Source organism: Rissa tridactyla, chromosome 11 (genome assembly GCF_028500815.1).
Source record: "Rissa tridactyla isolate bRisTri1 chromosome 11, bRisTri1.patW.cur.20221130, whole genome shotgun sequence".
Lineage (NCBI taxonomy): Eukaryota > Metazoa > Chordata > Aves > Charadriiformes > Laridae > Rissa > Rissa tridactyla.
The window spans coordinates 11,992,347-12,011,567 of NC_071476.1; the positions used below are offsets into that span (position 1 = coordinate 11,992,347).

Consider the following 19,221-nt stretch of genomic DNA (forward strand, 5'->3'; position numbering starts at 1 on the left):
CCAAGGCCATTGCTTCTGTGGCCTACAGTGCCATGCGATGGAGAAAAACTTAAGGTAGTTTGTTTAAAGACAGCTCAGAGGTCAGAAGCAGAGCAATTGCTTCAGTGCAGCACTCGGCCAGGGGTTATACTGGTCTGCACGTCAGCAGGGATAGCTGGAAACCTACAGAAAAGGCAACCGTACTGATTACCGGCTGGAAGCTAGCCTGGGACTGCCCATGAATAGTGCTACAGCACAGATGCCCATCCTGCTAGAGCAGAAAATAGTAATTAGGACCCTTGCCCCATCTCCAGCTCTGATGAAGATGCAATGGGACTGGGGGAAGTCAGATACTGTAGCTGGAAAAGGGATGAGATGTTCTCCATCTCCTTCACGGGGTCTGTGTGGGGAGCTATTAGCATCCCCACAGCTGCTCTGGGAGAAAAGCCCCAAAGTATGTGGGCAGCACTGGTGCCCACGCTGAGCAGGTTAGCAGGCTGGGAAGGGAGGAGAAAGGAGGCACCATTCTGCTGTTGGAAATGATCTCACTGAACCCCCTTTCTCCTCCTCCCTTCTTGGGAGTTCACTATTGTCTGTAGCTCAAGCTTCCTAAAAAGCAATTTTACAGCCAAGGTTAGCTCAGCCTCAGGCAAGCCCTCCTTGCTAAGGCTCACGTTTCCAGTGAAGCAGACTGGCCAGGATCTGCTCCAGGCCACTCGGGCTGTACAAAGTTTGGAAGGCTCCACTCTCCTTATAAAAGCTGTTTCCTGAAAGATCTGGCACAGCCCTTACACAGCGGGCCCAACTGAGCTCATTTGTTTTCTTAGTTCATTCTTTCCTGGGGTCTCCATACCATCATCTCACAGCCAACAAGCACGTAACCCTTAGGCTGGACTCCTGCGGGTGAGGACGGAGCTGCCTAGCACAATGTCCCCCGGGACAGGCAGTGACAGGTCTCTCCTCTCTCTCCAGCTGCTCCTGACTCCACTCCAGGGACCACGGTGGATGCCATGCCTGGTCTGGGTGCCACCAGAGCTGTTTCAAGGGGCCATCCCTATCACCACATGAAGCTGGGCAGGCTGTGCTGGTGGCTCAAAGCCAGCAAAAGTAGCCAAGAGGCCACTTCAAATTCCCCTATATGGTGGCAGAGGCTTTTCAGGCACGGCGCAGGAGCACCGCGATGTCCTGCCAGGCCAAACCAGACCCCACCAAGCTGTGCTATGGGATGAGTGTGGTGCCAACACCCGGGAAGGGACAACCCCCAGCCCCAAACGCCAAGTGCAATTGCTCTGCTCCCCTTTGGAGAACCCAGCTTTATGACTCCAGAAGAGCTGAGTGGGCTGAAGGGACTTGCACTTATGAGAGCATTTTCTGACACCATCAGAGACCTACTTCAAAAGACCCAAAGTCTCTAGAAATTTCCAAGAAACCAAATCCTCGAAGCAAACATTAACAAAACGAAGCAACACAAAGCAAACAGAGTTCCTGTGGGCTGGACGTTTTAATTACGGAGTGATCATGGAGCTCTCTCCCCATTCCAGGAAACCAGTCTGACAGACAAACCCAGATGGCACCTTCTCAGGTCGTGGTGGTGACCCTGAGTTTGGGACGCTTAGGGGTTTGCTAAGAAAGCCAGAGCTGCAGGAGGCACAGGGTCGCAGGAGACATTTTTTGAGAACTGAAGCGGCCACAATGTCTAATGTTACTCTACAACGGGCTTCCCAGAAAGCGGTGTACTTTCAGTAAGCCACTGGAGCCAAATCTCCCCTGGTAATGAAATTCAGATGCTAAACATGTTGCTCAAAATGGGATTGGGAGCAAACGACAGTACTCACAGAAGCTGAACATAATCAAAATCCTAGCAAGTCTAGGCATACTAGAGCCACGTTTTGCAGAGAAAGAGATGCAGGCTGCTTGCACCAAGCTCACCTGGATGGTACCCCTAGGCAGAGAGACATGAAGTTTGGGTTGAGCTATTAAGTAACAAAACCCATTGCCATCCCAAACTAGGAAGGCCAAGAACTGCTCCAGAAAGGAACCACCCTCTAGCACAGCCAGCAACTAGTAACAGAGCCTTCCTTTACTCCCAAAAGAAGTCTTCTTTCAGAAGCAGACGCAGCCTGCAAGCCGTCTCACTAGGGAGGTACGGCTCATCGTCCAGCTCCGGAGAAAGCCACCAGCTCCTGACCCCTCCATGATGCGCAGCAAAGGCAGGAGGGCAAAGGCAACATGATTCCCACTTCTTAATAACACAACTTCCCCGAAGCAAGAGGACTTCTGAAGCTGCCCCATGAGGACAGGCAGATGCAAGATTATCCGTCTTTCCAGTGGCTACCTCCTCCTCGGAGGTAGGACACTATCTTGTGCTGGGACCTTCTCACTACAACCACCCCTCGCCCTGTGCTGGCACCTGAAAATACAAGTGGTAAAGCCACAGGTGCCAGCTGCTTTGCATCAATAGTCGCTCTCTTCTTAGGTATCACAGCCACTGCAGAAATGAAATATCAAGAAAAATTTCTGGGAGAAGCATGGACTAGCCATTTTCCAAGTCAATGTGTTACTACCTCTGAAAATGGTATTATTGAATTCTGTTGCAAAAACGGGACCAGAGCAAAAGGGCAAATGTCTCTGCAGAGGACACACATAAATGCACAAGCTCCTCTAGAGGACGGCCATCCTAATTCCCCAAAGCTGCTTTCTTACACGAGAGCCAGGCTTTATTTTCCAGAAACTTCAACCCCCTTTTTCCAATGGAAATCCCAGCGACATGCCTGTTAGCGAAGGGAAACTATTTCAACACCAAGAAGAAGAAACAAATATTGATGAGTGTGCTGCGAGAAGCACTGCTCCAACCAGGCTTCCCGAGCCCGATCGGTGCCTTCCAAAAATAGCAGCATTTTGGTGGGAATTTTCTGCAAGTGCAGCACGGCCAAACCGTACGTCCAGTTTTTCCAAGTTATGCCCTTTGCCAGTTTGGCTTCCATTTTCCCTCCCCGCTCCTTGCTGGCAGGAGTACTTGTACAGCAAGGGCTTTTCTGCTGTATTAATGTCAGGTGCGCTTTGCTTTTGCTGATGTTACAATGCAAGGACAAGCCAGAATCAGAAATCCCTCTATGGGAAGCCCAGACAAGAGTCTCTCGCTCAGAAAGGGGTGCAAATGATTTTCTTCACGCTGGTCAGAGAAAAGTAAAGCCCACTAAATGCCTTTATGTTTCTAGAAAAGCCAGGAGGCAGAGCATAGCACAGCACAAAGGGCTGCACTAAATGGACCTGACAGTCACTGGAAGTGATTATGGTACCGTGACATTTCTAAATATGCCCATTAGCTACTTGGGGGTGGGGGTAAAGACAACTCTGTGGTCAAAGCCATTAGCTATGGGTGTACGAAAGACTCCCAGGGCCCCCTCAGGCTGGTTATTTTTGCAAGGCACATTAAGGTTCCTTTTTGCCCCCGTAGCAGCAGCACCAAAGGGCAGCCACGAGCAATCCCCCGCACCACAAAGTTTGCAACGGGCCATTGCATCCCTCCCTCGGGCACACAAACGCTCAGCCGCACGCTGGGCTGGCAGGGCATACGTCATGCCACAGAAATCCTGGCTTTGAGCAACCATCCCGGAACATCACGGGAGGAAGCCAAGGCTGTCAATCAGCTCGATTTAACATGTGGAACTCAATTGTTATTTCCTTCTCTCTGGATGGCCCTTTGAATTGCACGGGACAGGAAAAACAGCGTACGAGCAGTGCCTGGGGAGCCTCACACCATCCTCAGCCCTGTGCTGTGCTGGCCAGGCCCCTTCCGAAAACCAGCAGGATGCTGCAGGATTGCTCCCGGCAGGAGCTGTGCAAGCGGGGTTCTTATCTGAAGTCCCCCCCTAACAATTTCTGGAGGGAGAAAGAACGACTGAGGGGTTTAACACTCGCTGGGCACATTGCTAACAAATACAGATGTTTTAATGGACACGGCACAGGCCAAGGACTTGTTATTGCTGAGAAGGTTCAGGAGATTAGAGCTAAAGCATGTGTATGCTCACACACAGACTGGGAAAAAGCTCCTGCCGTGCCAAAACCGGCATGGTTTTTGCTGGAGCCCCCTCACCTACCTGGCAGAAAGGGGATGATCCTTTGCTTGGGGTCCTTCTGCCCTCCTTCCATCGGAAACTTGTCCAGCATTTGCATCTAGAAAAGGAAATGCAAGAGAGGTGATTAAAGTCAGTGACTAATTTGTACAACACAAGGCCACCCTCCCCAGGAGGAGGCGAAGCTCATTCTCCAAAGCAGCAGCATCCTGAGACATCACTCACGGCACCATCAGCCGGGGAGCTGTGACCCGCAGCACTGAGGGAAGCACATCCAAAGCAGTGCCAGAAGCACAAGATCTTAGCGTCATCTCCACTATTTTCAAGACATTTCTCACCACTGATGTGGCTTATCACTATCACTCTCCTCAGCACGTGTGATTTACGTAACCTGCACTTCTGCAACTATTAAATTTCATCCTGATGGGCCTTGGCCACTAGATCTCAGAAGTTCCTCAAAAAAGGCAAATTTTAAGCTTATTAGCTCAAGCATAGCACAGCACTGACACGGTTCCTGGACTACAGCTGACTTGGACTCACAGCACCAACTCATGTTTGCCTGCAAAAGGCCATAAAGTTACACGTCGAGTTTGGGGAACACTTTGTGCTACACAGGCTTTGAGGGATGAATGTTTTATGGGATCTTCAGCATTAAACAAGTAATTTCCTGACTGATGCAACAGCACTTAGGACATTTAGTCAGCAAAGAGAGGTGATAACTCCTGCTCTTGCTGGATGCCTGCACTGGTGCTTCAGCGCATGCACACAACTTTGCTGCAGCTGCTGTGATGCTTAATACTGGTGCCCTGTCAGGATTCATGTCCTCAGCATTTCCGTTACTTGGTCTTGCTGGAAAACACCATTTGGACTGGGCTTTGCACTTTACGCAGAGCAGAAGAGGAGAAAGAGCATGCCCAGACATCCATCCAACCACTCAGATACTCCCTCCTTCGGAAAGAAGGGGAGGGAGATGCAAACTCTCCCTTATTTTCTCTGGGTCCCGGGTCTGAGCTCTGTCTCCCATCACTTGAAGAGCTCACTGGTCCCCGGGGTATTTGAAATGGTTCTTGCCCTCTCCTACCAGAGCTAACGCACTCTGCGTAAATGGAAGCACTGGAGACAACCTGCCCAGGAAGTGTCCTGAGCACCTACAAAGTCTAAGCAGCTATCCTCCTCTAGCCCAATTAATATTTAAAGTATTTCATGCAAAGAGGAAGCTTTGCAAGGGGGGAGCCCGAGCCATTTCATCCCAGGAGAGGCAGCTGTGGGCAGCGCTCGCCCAGCCCGGCAGAAGGACGGGCACCACCGAGCAGCCCGACACACAGCCACGCTCCCTCCCATCCCTCCACCATGTAACATCGGAGCCCCTTCACTACGGGGAGTCCACGCAGGGCCAGACTCTGGGATCTCGACACCTCCCGGAGTTGTGTCCCACCTGGCTCCCTGCTTTTCACGGCTCTTGTTCTTCGGCACCTATTTTTCTGCATATTTTTTACAGGAGGTCTCTCCCCCTAGCTAAGGGCTGTGGACTCCTCTACTGTTAGCCACAAGCTTGTTTAAAGTGCTGTAATGCTAAAGCTAAGCCCCCCCCCCCCCTTTTTTTTTTTTTTTAATATAGCCCTCCCCACCCCTGCACATGCAACACTTGCAATTTTTTTTCTTGGATCTCAAATGCACTGGGATAAAATTCTTGAGGTTTGGTGGAGAGGGGGCAGAGTGAAGGAGGTATTTTTCCTACATTTTCAGAAGAAATAAAAACCTCCCCCAACACTCCCAAAGACAACAGGAAAACCAAAAGAAGCTCTCAAACATTCTCTTCAGAATGAAAACAAGACAACTCAAAACCAGGATGACACTAAGCACAAACGGGCCCTGTTTATAACTTCTTTTCAAAACCAGTTTTAAAGGATTTACAACAAAGAAAATGACTCCAGACTCAGCAATAACTGGGGACTGCGGTGACATCACCAGCAGCCACCAAGCCAGCCCGAGCGCCGCCGAGCGGGGACTCGCCTCCCCGAGGCACTGCAGGCTCCCAGGGCAGCACAACGGCCTCCTGCTCTTCCCTCGATCCACGAAAATAAAGGATGACACCACATCCCCGTTACCCTGCAAAACAGCCGTGCTGTGCCATGGCGGAGAAGTGCCTCTGGCCCTGCTCTTCCTGTTGGGAAGAGCTCGGGAGAGCTTGTGACCGGCAAAGGGTGAGCAAAACAAGTTGCAAATGCCGCACATCTGATTGCTGTTAAGCAACGCAATAGTTGAGTCACTGGAAGCATTCCCCTCCTGTTTTGAACGCGGGCTGAGGATCTCTCGCTGCCGGCAGCACTGAGAGCCTCCAGGACACAAATGGTGCAAGCTGCCTTTTCTCCCGTACGCACATGCCTGGGCTGTGCCTCTGGCCGGATCTGCTCCCAACCACGTGATCCCACCAAAACTGGCCAGAACTTCATCCCACAGCGTTTCCATTTCCTTTTACTTGACCAAAAGTGCCTCTTGCGGGGGCTGCTCAGTGAGCAGGAGGCGGCATGGGGACGCTCCCCCTGCAGCCCAGAGCCACCAGCATCATCCCAGCCAGACCAGACCCTGCACCGCCTGCTGCGTGTTGGTACCATTATGCCTGTGCACTCACCAGCTGCTGTCCTTCTCTGGCTGGAGGGAGGAAAAGTGGTGACAAGGTGCCTGGAGCACCCTCCAGCATGCACAAAAAGAGAAGGTGGGGAAGGAGGAAGGACAAGGGGTCGGTCCCATGGATCCCACCCAGCCTGGCTGCCACATCACGCAGCTCCGGAGAAGGCAGCAGCAAATACTAGTTCATCAGTTTTACTAGGCATAAGCCTGTGGTTGAAGAACAGCTAAAAAAACCCACTCCAAAGAAAACAACCCCAGCGCCGGCTGTAGCCACGGCAGGCAGTTTGCGTTAGCAAGATACAAGAGCACACGTCTGCAGAAATACAGTCCGTGGGTCACGGGCTGATGGTTCTTCTGTGGCACTACGCGCCGTAAAGCTGCAGCAAGGAAAAGCACAGAGCAGTGATGGGAAAAGGTCAGAGCTCCAGAGCTGAGAGATGCTCCAGAGACCCGGAGGAAGAGCCAGCTGGCAGGTCTCTGGGTTTTGAGGCTCCCCGAACCCTTTCTGGCCCATCTTGCTCCTGCTGGTTTTGCAGGATGGGAACTACAGCTCAGGTTGTTATAGTGCTCTTCCCCAGGAGCAGGGGGAAGAGCAAGAAGAGCAGGCACAGCCCTGGAAAAGGGATGGAAAAAGGGTAAAGGTGCGGGTAAAACTGCAGTAACCCCACAAGCCCCGGGGGAGGGATGCACAGAGAGGCATCAGAAGATGGTCTGCAGAAATGAAGGCACGCCGGTGACAAGACAGGACAGGTCTGCTGGGAGAGCATCCCTTCTCCCTGTCCTTGGCGGGGAATCGCACTCCCCAGCAGGCAAGGAGTTGTGGCAGGGAGGTGTTTGGCACGGGGAGGCTCCCACAAATCATCTCAGCAGCGAGGGTTTCCATCCAAGCTCCAAACAGGACCACTCACATCACATTCCCAGAAGGGAGGACTTGCCTGGCCATCCAAGAACCTGGGTAGAGCGGGAGACGAGGCAGGCGAGAGGCAGACAGACACGCAGCCCTTCGGAGCGCAGCCATCCCCGCCGAGCACGGGAGAGCGCGGGGAGGCCAAGAGCCAGTCTGGCTCTCGGCGATGCACTCCGCCAGGTCAGGGAAAAAAATGTAGGAAAAAAGAAACAATAATGCCATTGTTTCTCCCCTTCCAAGATTATTTTTAAGTGTTTATGACAGAATCTTAAAACAAAAAGCAAAAAAAACATTGGAGCAAATGCAGTTTAAAGCATTTTGGTGTGCTTTTGTTATGCAGGAAGCTGTTGTCTCACACTTTTTGCCAATTCCTTGGCAGTGCTGCTGGACGGGAGGGTGATCACACGGCTGCTGGCCCTGGCACCCTAAGCCGGGATGGGGGCACGGATGCCCCAGCACCGTATCCGATCCGCAGCGGGGTCCCCAAAACAGCATGTCAGGGTATGGCGTGTTCGTCCACATTTATCTCCACCACCGGTTTATCTTATCAATTAGCCGTTTGTCTTACTAACCCAGAAACGTCTATGCAGTGAGTCTTTCTGGAGTGAGCCACGGCTGAAGGTCTGTGCCCATGGCGGGGGGCACACTGTCCCCACAGCCGGGCTGTCCATTAACAGGGCCAGCGATAATGCCGGCGGGGCCACCCGGGGAGCAGGAGTCTTTCAAAAGCAGCTTTGTATCAACAGCCAACACATTGGCAGACAGCTTCTTCATTAACAGGAAACTCGTCAGATAATACCCTAATTGAATCAATTAAGAGCGCTGCGGGCTGCAGGGGATGCTAGGGAGAGGGAAATGTATGCGCTCAGCAGTATTCCCGGGAAGCAGAGCATGCAGGAAGGGCTTTGCCCAAAGAAGAGCTGATGGTGTAACGCCAGAGGGATACACCACACAGACGGCGTAACGCCAGAGGGATACAGCCGCTGGAGGAGCAGGGCCACAGGTCTAACAGCCTGCGAGTGGCCCGTATTGCTTCCCCGCCGGAATCAAACTCCAAGAAGGCAAAAAAAAGCCAAATTCCAGTAGGTAATAAGGTGTGTCATCACTTTGCTTCTTTTCTTCTGCTTTCCACAATAAAGTGGAAAAGTTTTCCCCTCTAAAAAAAAAAAAAAAAAAAAAGAGAGAGAGAAAAAAAAATATTATTTTTCGTTTAAAGCTGATCTGATGGGAAGAAAAATGTCAGGGTGAAATGGTAAACATGGAGGTCCTGCATTCCCCCGATAACGATGAACCAGAAGGTCACAGGATTACTCTCGCAGCAAGTCCCTGCAGCCGGGGGAGCTGAGCTGTGGGATTTGCTTTAGTCAAGCTGCCCTAAAGCCCAAGCTCTCCGTTACTGAGTGCTAGGGCTTGCGTGGCAGGTACCGGGGCTGCAGAAGAGAATGCAAGTCTTTGCCAGTTCTGGAGGGGATGGTGGTTCACGTCAGCCAACAGCAAGATACACCAGCATGGGCTGGGCATGATGAAATACCCAGGCGAGGAGAGCAAACTCTTCCACTCTTGCACAACACCAGGAGCCGACGTCGGAGCCAGGCCACAAGCCGTAATCACAGGCACCGGGCGAGGGAAGTTCGCCCTTCTCTTATCGACAGGATTTGCTTTGGCTGCGTGGTGGAGGTTCAGCGTAAAACCACATTCCTCCTCCTTGGTCTAGCAAGAGAGAGCTGACCTAATCCATGCCTCCACCAGACACGTCCGTTATCCAGAGCGGAGAAGTCAGCTTTTGACACCAACTGAAGGGAAAATGGGGAATAAAAAAAAAAGGAGTTCAACAAAAGGCTTCAGAGTCCAGCTGAGCGTGCGGTGGCGGAATCACAGGAGACTCTTTGTGAGAGCAACAGCCTCCCCGCTGGGAGAAGGCAGCAGCTTGCCACGGGGGAAAGATGGGTGCGAGCCAAGCCTGCTCTCATCCCACACTCCCAGACACCCCGTCGGCCCCATCCCTCGAGAGGGGGGGAATGCGGCAGGCAGCCGGACACACCGTGTGCCCCCCTGTCCCCATGGCAGGGAACTCCAGATGGGGACGTTCACACGCACCACTCACCCTGACCTCCATGTGCTCAGCAGGACACTAGTCAGGTCTCCTCTTACGGGAAGAAGAGTCTTCCTCCAGATTTGATCCACTGAGGGTCGGCATCCCACTGATCTCCAAATGCAATGGGAAAGGGAAACAGGTCCAGCAACCGCCTGCCGTCACAGCAGCACCCCGGCCCCACGGGGATGTGACAAGGGACGCGGCTGCGGGCTGAGAAACGGAGACTTTGCAAATGTGCTCCTGCAGATCAAAGCACCCTTGTGCCCTGGAGCCCGCTGGTTCGGGGAACATCTGCCAAGCAGAGAGTCTGGGAAAGATAACGACATCTGGCAATGGCTCACAGGCTACTGATGTTTAGTCTCCTTGCGATGCTACCTGCCCTGAGTCCCCCTGGACTGCCTGTGAAGAAAGAGGGGGTGAAAACACAACAGTCCAGGAGACAGAAGGACCAAGCTCAGATCCCGAGTATGGCAGTGCCGAGCTCAGGAGGTCAGGCCTGGGGCAGGACTCCACTGGTGCGGCACCACATAATGCCCGTTCAACAGCCAAAGCGAGTTGGTTGTTCAAAGGCAGTAATGGGAGCTGAAGGGCCACACAACCGAGCGGTTTCTTGATGACCACAGTTTCTCCCCCTGTTCCTGCTTTTTTGGTGCAAGGGATGAGTTCAAGGGCATTTTACACATTAGCAGGCAGAGGCGATCCTGACGTCCTCAGCATTAGGAAATGGCATCACAGAGGCCGGATTGTGAAAACCTGATGGAAAGCTTTAAGCATCGCTCAGCCATAGACAAAAAAGAATTAACTGAGGTCAGAGAAAAAAAACCAGGCTACCCAAATTGGCAGCAGCTGCCGCTGCAAGAGAAATTTCCTATGAAATCACAGGAAGCGTTAGACAGAGGGAGATGCTGGTGCCTGTGAATCGCTCACTGGCATGGAGAGGGCAGCGGGAGCAGGGCTGGGCAGGACCCATCCCTCTGCCCGCGCTGGCGCCCCCCGGCCCTGGGCAGCCCCGGGACCAAGCCACTGCCAGGTCTGTGGGTGCTCACCCATAAACCACATGGACTGGAGCCTGCAGGATCTGCCGGCATGTGGGGGCTCGGAGGACATGGCAGCTTCACATCCACAGGTTTGGTCTGAGTGCAAATGGTCCTCCAAAAGCTGGCCAAAATGTTTCCACTGCCCAGGACGGGAGATGTGTCCAGCACAAGAACCCACTGATTCTCTGACAGAAACGTCAGCCACGCTCATCTCCAGCTTAAGCAATCAAGACCACGGCGGGCACTGCATCCCGGGGCTGCCGGGATTCCCAGTGGAGGAGGCACTCGGCCCCAAGCATCTAACCCCTAAAAGCCTCTATTAACCTTGGTGTAAGGAGCCGCCTGTCTTATCATCCAGCCTTGAAACTTAAACGCCCAGAAATCACTAAAAGATTATCATGTTTGTTTATTAGTGACAAAACGACGGGAGTTTCTAGTTGCCGGTATCACCATCGCAACCATGTGCTAATCGCAGCAGATGGGCGAGAGTCGTGAAAGGAGGAAGAGAAATACCCTTGTCTCCAGATGCGTCTCTCTCTGGTCAAGCCAGGCCCTGCTCCCCGCAGAGATTTCTGTGGCTGTTCTGTGTTCATCTACAAAGCGCATTTACAAGAGCATTAAAAAAAAAAAAAAAATCAAGACTTTCAAAGTCTGTATGTTTTCAAAAGCAACAAGTAGCTCCAGGTGCCCACTCTGAGGCACCCAGAACGGAACCAGAGGGCAGACAAAGCTGCGCCTTCCCCAAACTCAGCTTTAGGCAAGTCATCAGGTGAGACGACCCGAGATGGTGGGATCCAGAATCGTCACCCATTTTTTGGATGGCCCAAACAACTCCTGAAAAGCACTGCCTGCTTTCTTTCCTTTTGTAAGCCTGTCAAGAATATATCTGGGAGACGCTAAGGAGAGAGTTTAGTGTTTAAAAAAAGAAAAGGAAAACCTCAAATTTGGAGAAGAGCACCAAGCAACCTCCATTAACACAGACTCCTCACGGAGCTGCTGATCCCTCGGTCTGCTTCTTGGGTGATTAAAATGTATCACTTTTTACATTTGATTCATTGTGAATCCTGAAGGTCATCATCCTCTTTACTAATCCATTTTCCACTTAATTTCTGATAATTGCAGCCTCTAGCTTGCATTAGGCCGGGTAGGCGGGTCCCAGACTGCACAGATGAGCGCTGAAAGCTGCAGGGCTCCATGCAGGCACCAGGAGCAGAGCATTAACACCACCCAACAACCAGCACAGCATCCATAATTCACCACGGCGACCCAGCCAGGGGAAATGACTCTTGCCAGTAGACGTGCTTGGGAACAGAGCAGCAATACCCGGGGGTGACGCTGGTCTGCGCCGCTTCCTCTTCCCCATCCCGTCCATGGGAACGTCCCTCCAGCACAGCCGCGGCCGTGTCACACGAGGAAGTACCCCTGGAAGAGCCTTGGCATGGCAGCAGGGAAGAGCTGTGTCACCTGCCCCAGCCTGTGGCCAAAGGCCACAGAACCACCACCGCGACCATCGCTGCTGCTGTCACGGCAGCAGCAGCCGTAGGGAAGGCTGCAAAGATGGTTCACGTTCACCCACATCCTCCTGCCTAGCATCCCAAAGTAGGTCTCCACTGACGAAGTCACGAGATTTAGTTTCTATTGTGGAAATGAAAGCAACGGTGGAGAAATACCAAGGCATTCACCCCGTTTGATGTGCTGAGCAGCCGAGGCGCAGCAAGGGAGAGGTCTGTGCTCAAACACTCCAACCAGATCCAGTTTCACATCTAACACGGTGCTTCACAGCAAGAGGCAACCTTCAGTCAAGCGTTTCAGTGACGGGTCACGGACAGACTGTACGGGCATGCCACCCCACTCCCAGCTGCACGCTTGCCAAAGACTCGGGGTGACTCGTCCTGAGCTTCTCCTCCAAACAGCTCACAATCCGACTGCTCTTCAACCCCTCCTTTCCTACAGACCTTCCCCACTCCAGATGAGGAGAACCAGACCAGCGTAACATTCCTTCCCTGAAATTAATGCAAAGTTTTAAATCTGTGGCAGGCCCAAACGTGATGAGACAAAGGAGGAGGCATTTGAGCTACAGGCAGGGCTGCAAAAGCTGCAGTCCTACCACTTGGGAGAACGCCGCTGGTCAGAAACACCAGCCTCATGACCCTCCTCTTGCATCAGACTTCTTGCTAACAGTCTATTTTCCCTGCTGCTCGTTCCCTAAACACAAACCCCATCTTCCAAGCAAGTACAGTCAGCAGAAAGGTCAGCGTGGAGAGACTTTTCTCTCCACGCGAGGGAGGATTTCATTCTGCTTGAGTTCATGGTGGTGTCCATCAAGAGCAGCTCCATGGCAGCCAGTGACATTACACAGGTGGAAAACGAGAGCGAGCCATGCCAAGGTTTTCCAGCATAACTCAACTTTAAGGAGCACAAACCTTGACAGCACCCTCATTTTAGAGCTCTTCTCCAAGCGTAACCTCACCACAGAGACATGAAGAGAGAAAACGTGAAAAGCCTCTGGTCAAATTCACTGACTGATAAAACCCCACCACACTTTTGGGGCTTAAAGCAGCCACCTGTTGGCAGGTGGGAAGCAGTCGCCCCCCAGACGGGAACCTCAGAGCTCCCTGGGAACTTTCCAACCGGACTTTTTTATTTCCTGAGCTGGGCGGAGGGGTGGGAGGGGGAGAGGAGGGGAACTGGAAAAATGCTGATTTGCCAAGAAGAACGATCAGCAGACAAGTATCCATTTCAATTAACGTTTCAATTCGAACGGTGAAACCTAACCACTAAAATTAAAAGGATTTTTTTTTTTTTTATGTTTTAAGTGACTCTTCAAGGGCAAAGCTTTTTTCTTTTTTAAATTAGTAGTGAAAAACTAAGAGAACATTTTACACATACTGAACTGAGTTTCTTTCTCTGCTAAAAATTTAAACACTAGCTTTCCTCCCAACTCAGGACGAGGAAACCTCGCCATTTCGAAAAGCTGCAGAGCTGCCCAGCTGGCTTGGCACCCTGCATGGCCGAACACAAAGCCTTCTTCATTTCATCAGCCATTTTCAGCATGTACGCGTGCAGTTGAAAAAGATGGGATTGCAATTTTCTGTTGACTGAGATCGAGAGAGAGCTCCAGGATTTTGGGTCGCTACCAGAGCTGCTGCGGTTTCCACACCCCAGCGCGCCCCAGGGCTGGAGAGGGGCAATGCCCGCTGCTGGCAGCAGCTCTACAGAGAGGGAGGAAGACCCACAACTTAAACGTTCTAAAAAGTTATGTACCCTCCATTTTTCAGCAATATTTTTCAAAAAAAAAACCCAAAACCCTCAGCAGCTGCGCTCTGCAAGGCTGAACCCCCTCGGCCAGCCCCCACCGACAGCTCAGGGGTGCCCGGGGCAAACTGTCCACCTAGCCGAGAGTGAAGTTGCCCAATATGGTTGAACCAACTGAACCTCCACCTGCAGCACAAGACAGGGAAAGGTCTCACCTTCACCGTCCTCCTCCTCATTCCTGGCCCTCCCAGAGCCACTCCGAGCCCATAGGGAGATGGGGATCAGCCCCAGAGGATTCCCAAAACCACTCTCCAAGGAAGGCATTTCTCAGTCTGCTATGAGAAAATATCTTCTTCCTCTCCAAAAAGGTCAGGTACCAGACCGTGGCTGACGGTAAATGATCAGCAAGCTGAGCTTGCAGAGGGAGCACAAGGAATTCTCCGTAAAGTGCACAACTGCACTTCGCATATTAAAATATACCCGGTTTGGCTAATTTAGTATGGCATCAGCACTGAAAAACGACATTCTAATGAAAGCTTTTTCTTGCCCAAACCCTAAATATTCTATCAAAGGCAGTATTAAAACAATAAATTCACCAACCATAATTAAACCTCCCAAACCTAATCTCCAAGATCTAATTTCCATGCTGCCAGGTAAAGACAGCCATAAACATCATTTGTAATTCACTGCTCAGTGACTCACCCCCACTGATATGGTACCAGTAAGGCAGAAAGGCTCAGGGAGATGGAATTAAGACAGGGAAAACGCTGGCCCTCCTCATGCCACCAAATCATAAGGGAGACCATTTTGCACATGCGTTATCACTCACGTTGCGATCCTAGATAACACCAGAATATAAAAGTTACCAAAAAACGGGGGATACAGCAGCAGCCTGCAGACCGGGGATGTGTGGGAGCCATAAGGTGCTGGGAAGATGACCAGAAGATGCCATGCATCCAGCAGCACTGCAACACCCCTACGGCGATGGAGACACAAAGCCTCAGCCGCTGGCAGAAAAACCAAGGAGTCACCATGGCACCATGGAGGGGAAGGGCCGGCTGCTGGAGCCCTACAGCATCCACCCACTGGCACACGTCACGTTTTCCCCTCTCCATTTTCTGGTTAACGAGGTCCCCTCCTCCCCGCTGCCATCCGTCTGGAAGGCATGAATCATGGAGGAAGGGCAGATCCCGCACACCCATCCTTCTCTCCCCGCGAGGTCTCCCCTGCTCCAGCTGACGGAGCGGCCTCGCCGCAGCTGGCACACACCTGCCCTCCCTGTCCCTCCCACAGGACGCCTGCCACATACCCAGGAAAAGTCTGTGCTGGATCCCAGGGATGGGAACGAGGAGCCAGGCAAGCCTCAGGGCTGAAAGCATATAGGAGAAGGGAAAAAAAAAAAACCTCGCAAGGAAAAGTAAGAAGAAAGGAGCTTCACTTCTCGGATAGAGTGGAACACTGGGAAGTGTGAGCAGGCAGTTAAATCTTGACTTGTCCCCAGGCCCACTGGGACCCCATGGAGATCATTGCAGAGGTCCACACCTCGCTTGGCAAGGGGACTCCAAGCCTGTGAGGTGTCCTTCACCGAAAGCGTTTTCCACAGCCAGCGCAGGAGCGGTGATTTACAGCACCGTGGTAGACCTGCGACAGCCTGATCTAATCGAATGAAAGGCACAGAAAAAAAGCGAGAAATCAAGACCGCAGAAAAACATGTCATCCCTTCAGCTTCGTCACCTCCCTCGGGAAGGGCAGGACAAGACCAGAACCACCATCTTCCTCTGTCTCTCCCAGCTCTTATTTCCATCCCCCACTCACCATCAAACTGCACAGACGCTTCCACTTCTTAGATTTCCACGATATGCGTGTGGTACATGTTATGGTCAGTACTATAGTGTATGGATTTAGTGATGTAAATGGGTCCCGGACATTTTACTAAAAATCCTGCACTCTGAGATACAGACTCCTCCGCACTGAGTTACTGCTGTCCATCCTCAGCTCCTCCTCAAGCACCATCAGGCACCTTGAATGGCTCATTTCAGGTCCAGGGCTGCTGCCACATAATATAAATTGTAGGTCTTTCCACCAGGAAACTGAGCTGCATTAGATTGATTAAGAGCACGGCGGAGATGCTGGGGCTCATGTCAGCCCAGACCCACGCAAACCTCACCAAACCCCCCCGGCCCCAACCGGCTCCAGGCAAGGACCTGGGCACCTCCCCAGGGACCCATCCATGGCAGAGGGCAGGAGAAGGGCTGCCTGCGAGCTCCTGCCCTCTTGGGGATCCCGCTCAGCCCTCCCAGCAATGGGGCAGCTGAATTTCCAGAGCTTTTTCATCAAGCAGCTGGGGAGTGGAAGGGCATTAGCTCACCCCTGAGCCGGGGAGAGGGGTGTAACCCCTCGCCTCGAGTTACGGGACAAGTTTTAAACACCATATTACCGAAAGCCTCACCAAATAAAACCACGCCTGATTGTCAGCAAGAGAAGTTAGCTCCATCCCCGAGGAGCTGAAACTATTTAAATCATCCCACCTTTCTGCCTCCCCCCTCCATGTGTTCTGCTCAACAGGGATCCCCTCTGGATTGCACCCACCAAGTGATGCTTCGTATGGGACGTACTTTCCCCGGGGCTGGGAAGCAACAGCTGCAAATGCCGTCTCCTCCGGTTGCTCTGCCAGGTTTCCGGAGGGAAGAAGACCAGGGGGTGCCAACACGGATGAATGAACGGAACGCGGGCTCAGGAGCTGGGGCCACCTTCACCACGCAGCCACCACAGCAGTGCCAGGCGACGAGCCTGGGAACAAGAAGGGACCATCTGATGGGAGCAGGTGGAGATGAGAGCCGGGAGGTGACAGCGAGTCCTCGGGGCTCACAGCAAGAAGCAAAACTGCACTGGAGGCGAGGGCAAGGACTGCAGAAACCTGGCCAGGGTGCAGACACAGCCTGTGGAGCTGCACTCTCGGAGCAAAAGGAAAAGGCAAACGCTGGCCACCAGCTCGGAATAAACCAAAAATCATCGAGTGCTGTTCCCAGCAGCTGCTCGAGAAAGGCTTTAGCTACGAGAACCAAACATCATTTGCACTGCAGACACGCGCTGCCCGGTGCGGCCGCGCTCGCCCCAGGTGTACGCTGGCCCTGGGAACTTTCATCTGACACCGGCTCCCGGCGAGGACGGGCTGCCGTTCCCCGGAGGCAGGCACGGCTTCCAGCAGCTCGCAGCCCCGCTCGCCTGCCAGGCACAGAGCGCCGCAGCTCGTCAGGGTGCCAGCTACAGCCAATTATAACTCCACTGACCTGCCTTGGCGCTAGCACACGCGGGAATGCGCTGGCTCCCGGCTGCCAAACGCTGGAAAGCTATAAATGGGAGACATTTGGAGAGAGAAAAAAAATTAGGGAGCCAACTTTTAACTAGGCTGAAAGTGCATTGGACTGTATGTGTTCTTTGTGGAGAGAGAGAGGAGGAGAACGATAAAGACCTTTGATGCACTGCTGGAAAAATACCGGCTGTTTCTTCTACAGAGACAGAGGTAGTCCTTATTTAATGGAAAGTGTTTCTTCTCTTGAGTTAGATTACGGCAATTCACCTTTTCTATACTCCTGCGTACCGCACTTAAGCTCACGGCTCTCAGTGCAGTCTGGGCACAGGAAAAAAAGTCATGGTGCTTTGTAGCAGGAGCCTCTCTGTAGGAAGCTGGGGGTTTTTTCTTGTCCTTGGTCATGCAAGGGCCTGTCTTTCATGATCCAGCTGTCTAAGAGCGAGATCCTGGTGATTTATTTTTGTGGCGGGGTGAAACCACGAAGTACACTGCACACGCAACTGTGCAGAATTTTGCTGAACTCTATAAACCCTGGAGGAAAAAAAAAAAAGAAATCCCCGAAGTGTTGAAATAAGATTCCTGTTACGAAATAGCTATCGAAAGAGCTCTGTTTGCAATCCCTGGACACAAAAAGACATCCATCTCCCGTAGACGCAGAGGCCGAGCTGCCTTAGGGCTTTTTCATCAAAGAGGCCGCCAGGACCAGGCGGGACCCAGAAGAGGGGTCAAATCCAAGTGGTGCTTCCTCGCCTTGTGTTCCCACCTGAAGGAGCCTTGTGCGGTTTGGGACATGTTACTCGGCAAGCCTGCCCCTTGCTTTCCACATCTGGAGAGTTAAGATAACACTTACTTCACCTTTGTGAACTGCGTGCCCTGCCAGGAGCCCAGCTCAAAGAGCAGAGGAGGAGGAGGAGGAAGGTGAGCATGGGACTCAGTGTTGGAAGCAACACACAAGGCTCGTTTTAATTTTTCAAGAGTCCAACGGCCTGAAAAAGGCTGACGAGAACAATTCTCTGTGTGCCAGCTAGTGTCTTCTGAGCCTGTTTTAATGTTGTGTTTTATTAAAAAACAGTCTGAATTACTGAGATACGGACTTTCCCTCCTCCCTGTCTTTGCCTCGCAGCTGCACGTGCACAGCAGGTGAAGAATCCCCTCCAGGAGGGCTAATCTGTCTTCCACGTCGAGACGACATGCACAGACCATTGCCTTTTGCCAATTTTCTCAAAAAAGTAGGCACCACTTCAACAGCCTTTTTTTATATATATTTTTTTTTTTTGGTGTGTGTTACACACAAAGCTGTTGGCCTGAGGGTTGCAGGACTCCCTCCAAGATGACATCGCTCCAGGTGGGTCAAAGCTGAAAGTTTCCAGCTAAGAACCTGAAGGATTTGTTAAACATATGGACAAATGGGAGGACTGGGAAACATATTCCATGTGTGTGCAGAAAGGAGAGCCAGAGCCATTTCTAAGGTTGCTTAAAATTGTCAATTTTTCTGTCTCTGAACCGTGCAGCAAGCACGCCTACTCCAGCCTACGGCACATGTCCGTACCTTGGCTCAAAATTGAACCTCCATGCAGAGCAGCAGCCACACAGCATCACCCTCTCCTCCTACAGCCCTCAGGCTGAAGGAAAGGTTTCTGCCTGCAAGGGGAGAAGCCCTGGGGGGGCTTGTCCCCAGGGAGGGCAACCCTGAATGACAATTTGACTTTTAAGGGCTTGCAGCTGCCTGTCAGAGGAGAAGCCACTGCTTCGGTGGTGAGAAGGCAGGACACAGCACGAAGGACAAAGCCTGTTCCAAGGGGGAGGTTTGAGACCTGGCTCCATCACGGCTCGCAAGCTTGTGAGCTTTGGCGTCCAGGATGTAAAATAAGACAGGACCGAAAAGAGCCAGGCAAAGACTCGGGGTGGAGGACAGGGCGGCTGCAGCA

At 52.2% G+C, this 19,221-nt stretch overlaps 1 protein-coding gene across 3 annotated transcripts in view; it reads right to left on the bottom strand.

Annotated features, from left to right (window-relative positions):
• The window catches only part of SH3PXD2B (SH3 and PX domains 2B), a 77,336-nt gene that overhangs the window by 40,567 nt on the left and 17,548 nt on the right, over nt 1-19,221 (bottom strand). For all 3 annotated transcript variants that reach the window (XM_054217292.1, XM_054217291.1, XM_054217290.1), the window contains exon 3: nt 4,080-4,155. In XM_054217292.1, the coding sequence (XP_054073267.1) occupies nt 4,080-4,155 (76 nt within the window). The remainder of the gene's footprint in view (nt 1-4,079; nt 4,156-19,221) is intronic.